Source organism: Primulina huaijiensis, chromosome 17 (assembly GCF_012295235.1).
Source record: "Primulina huaijiensis isolate GDHJ02 chromosome 17, ASM1229523v2, whole genome shotgun sequence".
Taxonomy (NCBI): Eukaryota; Viridiplantae; Streptophyta; class Magnoliopsida; order Lamiales; family Gesneriaceae; genus Primulina; species Primulina huaijiensis.
Genome location: NC_133322.1, coordinates 3,940,562 through 3,946,142, shown reverse-complemented (window position 1 = coordinate 3,946,142; position 5,581 = coordinate 3,940,562). Strand labels below are relative to the sequence as shown.

The 5,581-nt window shown below is 33.5% G+C and overlaps 1 protein-coding gene across 1 annotated transcript; it reads right to left on the bottom strand.

The window, feature by feature from the left end:
- Positions 1–1,892: 1,892 nt before the first annotated feature.
- Positions 1,893–4,242, bottom strand: LOC140963434 (myb family transcription factor PHL5-like). Its single transcript, XM_073422762.1, has 7 exons — positions 3,396–4,242; positions 3,137–3,305; positions 2,973–3,049; positions 2,832–2,871; positions 2,633–2,687; positions 2,488–2,557; positions 1,893–2,389 (listed from the first exon to the last, which is right to left on the bottom strand). Exons 1-7 carry the CDS (start codon positions 3,927–3,929, stop codon positions 2,303–2,305), a joined length of 1,032 nt encoding a protein of 343 aa, XP_073278863.1. The 5' UTR covers positions 3,930–4,242; the 3' UTR covers positions 1,893–2,302.
- Between the last annotated feature and the right edge of the window lie 1,339 nt (positions 4,243–5,581).

Here is a 5,581-nt window from a genome sequence, read left to right as displayed (position 1 = left end):
AAACTTGTTACATTAAAAAAAATCTTCATATTTTGGTAAGAATTAAATTTTTATATTTATAAATTCCATGACACCAAAAAAAAAATGAGAATCACTACTAATTTCCATATTTCTTGTTCAAAAAAATAGATATTTCATACATTCATTTTTTCCACGAATTTTATTAGATATTATACGAAAGACCAAAAATATATGACTTTCTTCTTTATGCATTTTAAATCCACAAAAATCATAATTTTCACAATAATATAACAAATTAAAGTCTCTCTCTCTAACACTTAGCCAAAGAGTAAGTCTGTTGTGAGACGGTCTCACGAATCTTTATCTGTGAGACGGGTCAACTCTACCGATATTCACAATAAAAAGTAATACTCTTAGCATAAAAAGTAATACTTTTTCATGGATGACACAAATAAGATATCCGTCCCATAAAATACGATCCGTGAGATCGTCTTACACAAGTTTTTTCCATCAGCCAATAATTAAATTTTAAAGTGACAATTTGCATTGGTTAGATGCGACTCATTATGACTATCACACCACACATAGACAACAATATATAATTTCCTTGTTTGGTAGTTGAAATCTTCAAACACAAAGCAGAGGCCTTTAATTTCACTTTTGTTCTTGTTTTTTCTTTCAAGTACATTAAGTGCATGCCAACTGTTGAAATGACAAAAAGGCCCCTGTGCATTTTTTGGGTGCATATTTTATTCTAGCTTGGAGACCACACGTAGAGCAGCCGTTTGCCATCATCTGTGAAATTGCTCTTTCAAGTGGGCACAGAATCTTGGTCAGATTTGAATTGGGTTTATGACTTGAATATTAAACAAATGGTGAGTTCTTTCTGATAAAAGAAATGAATATAATGTCAAATTCACGATAGTCTTTACTTCTAGTATTGACTCCTTCAATACTTGGTATATATCGAGGCTTGCAAAGCACGAATGAAACACATGAGATATAACATAGAATCGAACGTTTAACGTTTTACTAAACATTATAATTGATGATAATTATATATTTAAAATATTTTTTAAACAGTACAATAATTTTAACATAAGAAATTGTTGCATCAAAATACATACTTCGACTTAATTAAAGGAGCACTAAGAATAACGTTGAAAGGCTTCCCTTCATACTAATCATAAACTTAATTGATAACATTTCTTTATCGTTGGAAAATCTATAAATAGATAAGACACGATTCAAATGAAGGATGAGTATATCAAATAAGGGGAAAATGTTATGTTCACGTACTACATGCACCATCCTCATACCTATGAACGGTGGATATCACGTCCAATGTGACATATCACTTCACCGAATAGGGGATCCCGTGTCGATATCCTAGAATCAGGGCGGATTTAGTGTAGGACGAATGGACGTCACTATCCCATGTTATTTTTTTAATTTTTTCACTATATATTAATTTTTGATAAATTTAATATATAACTAAATTATCCATTTGAATAATTGAAAAAAACATGTATCTCAGGGACATGTAAGACTTTATCTATCTATAACATCCATGTTCTAATCCCTCATTTCTCAATTTTTTTTACCCTTTTATGACCACTTTATTTACCTAGAGGTGTCCTATCAATTAAATCTTTTCATTCTCCTTTTTCCTTGTATATTACACTGTAATGTTTCAAATATCTAAATTATTTATTTAATGAAACTTTGACCGATGAAATTTTTGTCTTTTCGTCAATCTTTAATTTTTTGTAAGTGATCTCAGACCGGGTTTTCCATGGCCGGTTCAAATTTATGTCCAACCGGGTAGGGTTTGGAATCAGGCTATTTTTAACTCTATAATTAAACTCGGCCTCGGCCCATTCGATGTTTTCGACCACCTTTTCTTGAACCATGCATGGATGATCTATTCACTCATTTCAAGTTTGCATTCAGCAAGCAACAAAACTAATCAATATTGATTATTCTTCAACACTTCACACATGACAATCTTGAATTTCACTTACAAAAATAGCATAACTGTTTACTCCGAATACACGAGATGTGTACTCTAATGAATCATGAAAAGGTTTGTGTTTTTTCCGAGCCGGCGAATAGCCGACTCATGTATTCTACACGCATGCAAGAAAGTAAGAGCTATACAACTGTACAAGTTGCTTTAGAAGAGATCTGACGATCACATTACTTAGCACTGTACTTTGCTCGATGTTCATATTTCGGTGGCGACTAGACTGCTTAATTTTGATGGGAAACTCATGTCTTCAAATGTAGTTGATATGTTCTCAGGACATTTGCTGTCAGGATAACTCGGATCCACTAAGATTTAATTAGCCGTTTTTTGTTGCTGCTCAAACAACTTTTTGAGCTGCTTGGTTTGTTCTTCGATCCTTATCTGTAAGTTTCGTTGAGTCTACATACCACAGAGATGCAAAGAAATTATTCATAGGTATCTTTATACTATCTTAAGTCGAAGGAGCAACATTGGAACAATGTTGAAATTTTGTATACCTCTAGTTGCTCATAAAGATGCCTTTGGAAGTCTAATTGTTGCTGCAATGCCTCCTTGAGTTGCATTCCACTGCCAAAAATAACGTTTAAACACAAATTAAAAGTCTGGTTTTGATACAAATGACAAGAAAAAATGAAGTCTTACGTTTTGATGTCGACCAGTGATTCATCACTTGTACTTGTTTTCTTCCCAGATTTTTCTGCATGATCAGAAAAGAAAAACAGTTTATCATACACCAACACCACATCTGTCTCGGAGATTCTTTATTGGGCTAAGCTAAAGTTTCCATTCAAAAGACTATTATTTTCTTGATGAATTGAGAAACCTGAATAAAGTTACATACCTTCAATAGATTCTTGTATGTACTTGGCATTTCGATATTTCTAGAAGAAGACATAAATATGGCCCAAAAAAAAGCATTGGTTCAGAAAATTTATATAAATAACAACCATTTTTGAAGAAAGGGACTCGGTTCATTGTGTACCTGCAAATGGCTTTTGATATGAAAGATTGTAAGTCCTTCAGTATCCATCAGATTTAGTATGGCCTTCGGTGTCGCCTCTATGATATATTTATAGAATCCAATTAACCACCATGTGTCATGATCCCGAGTTGAGAGAACTATGCATAATGTTAAAGATCACTTACTTTCAGGGCCACCAAGCTGATTCACACAGTTGACGAATCGATCGTGAAGATCTGGAGACCACCTAATTCGTTTCTTGCTAGATGAAACTGCTCCAAAAGATGCAGAGCTAGTACTCAATCCGGACTCGTTTACATGTGTGGAATGAGATGCATATAAATTTTGTGGTTCCTGTTTCAAATATTTAGTTCAAAACGAACATATCAATCATGAAGGCTCATTGCGTTAAAGGAAAAAAAAGCTAATTCTTGAAGGACTTACACAAAAATCCTGATTTGCATCGAATGGAGCAGAAGGGGTTCTCCTACATGAATCATCAAGATCGCCTAGTAGCCTGTTTTTTAGGTGTAGAATCTGTTCTTTCTCTGAAAGGTCGCTGAATTGATTTTCGAACAATCCTTCAGGCCTGATATATACTCCGTTTGAAGTTAGAGTTCTTGGAACTGATAATAGGCCGTTATCGGATTGAAAATTGGGTAATTTTCTATAAGAATCCTTGAATTGTTGGGAGCAAGGAATGGAGTTATTTTCTTGGAAACCAAATTGAGGTAATCCCATGAGAAATTCGGTTGCATAAAAACCAGAAGCCTGTGATCCAATCCTGCTGAAGATGGTATTAGATGAAATTTCATTCCTGAAATTCCTCTGCTGTGAGCCGTTTTCTGCTGCTATCAACCAAGTATCGAGTTCCATTGGTGCAGATTGATGCCAAGCACCAGAGTTTTGTGGAAAATTATATTGAAACTCTGTCGAAAAATCGCTAGAAAAACCATAGTTCTGCTGCATTCCCTTCATTTTACACGACCACAAAAATCTTCAGGACTAACAACAAAGGAAAAATGTATCAAATTCTTTCCTTCTCATTGGTTCTTTTCTTCGAAAATATAGGCCTCTATCGAGCACGCGACAATAAGAATGAAACGATTTGGATAGGCTGAGAGGACAAGCAGCAATGTTGATCAGATTCAGGTATCTGTCATGAAATCCTTTTTATATACATGCTGCAAATCTCGAAATATCACTGTGAATATTTCAACTGTTGATTGCAATATATATTTTAATGGTTCTTTCAAGTGGATAGGTATGAAGTGTGAAGTTTTGACAAAACCAAAGCAGATTAAAATAACAACATTGTTATAAAACTCAGCAAATATATACATATACAAACACACAGACACACACACACACACATAAACTCTTGGTTAGTATGATTTTCGAAGATCATAATAATTGTAAGTTAGGGGATTATTAGAGTATAGTGTTCTTGGAATATATTCTTTGTTGTTCTTATTGAATATATCTTATTGACGTAGTGGAATTTGCACGAACTTTCCAGAAAAAAGTTCCAATAGAATTACTATCTGAAAGCCAAGAAAATTCGAATTTTAAGATTCCTAGACGTGGACGAAAAAAGAGAATTAATAGGGGGGAAAAGCACTCAAAGAAAAATAATGGATTCGAACGTAAAATTTCACCTTCTCCAAAATATTAAAGCAAATATTACACAGTTTAATTAACACACTGTTAATTAATCTCCATTTTCTTGGCCACATACTGATAACTTATAATTTATCTCGAATCATTGTCTCGAATTTGAGACGATGTCTCGAGTTCGAAAACCAACCATAACAAATTCCAAAATCCAAAAAAAAAAAAAAAAAAATTACTCGGCTTCTCTTCAACTTGTTAACCCGACAAGCTTTAAACACTGAAAATTACTGCTCGTGTATTAATAATTTACCGCAGCCATTTTCAAGCATCTATAAACTTACATATCCTCAAAATAAAATGACATAATTAATTTTAAGACGGTCCAAAACTGATTCTCGTTAGCATCATTCCCATGAAACAAACAAATGAAAGCCAAATAATAAAACATTAAAGGACAACTCGAATTATTGTGTGCATAAATATAAGATGGAGACAGCTAATTAGACTTGTCAGCCTGATATTTACAACTTTGAAATTGGGACCTCCGATAACCCAATCGAACCCAGACAGCCTCTAACAATATTAGTTCTCGGTACGTAATTGTTTTATCAAAAATTATACACGATGATAATAATATAATTTCAATTTTTTTTAAACGGAATAACAGCTCATGTGTCACGTGTCGATCTTTATCCTAAAACCATACAACTAACCGCTCAAACATTATATTTCGATCGATGTCGTGGTAAAGATGGTGGTGGGTGGCATAAGTTAAACAAGATATAAACGTAGTATGAATTAAAAGGTTGCAGGTTAGGGATTTTGCTTGCCAAAATCAAATTTGTATATTATAATCTAATGATTGACCAGCTAGACGCCACGACTCGATGTTGCTTTCTTAAAAGAAACCAAATAAATCGATTAAAAAAAAAAGAAGAAGAAAGAAATCATGATATATAAGTGGAGTTGACACTTGACATCCTCCATTTCAGACATGAAAATTCAAGATTTGATGC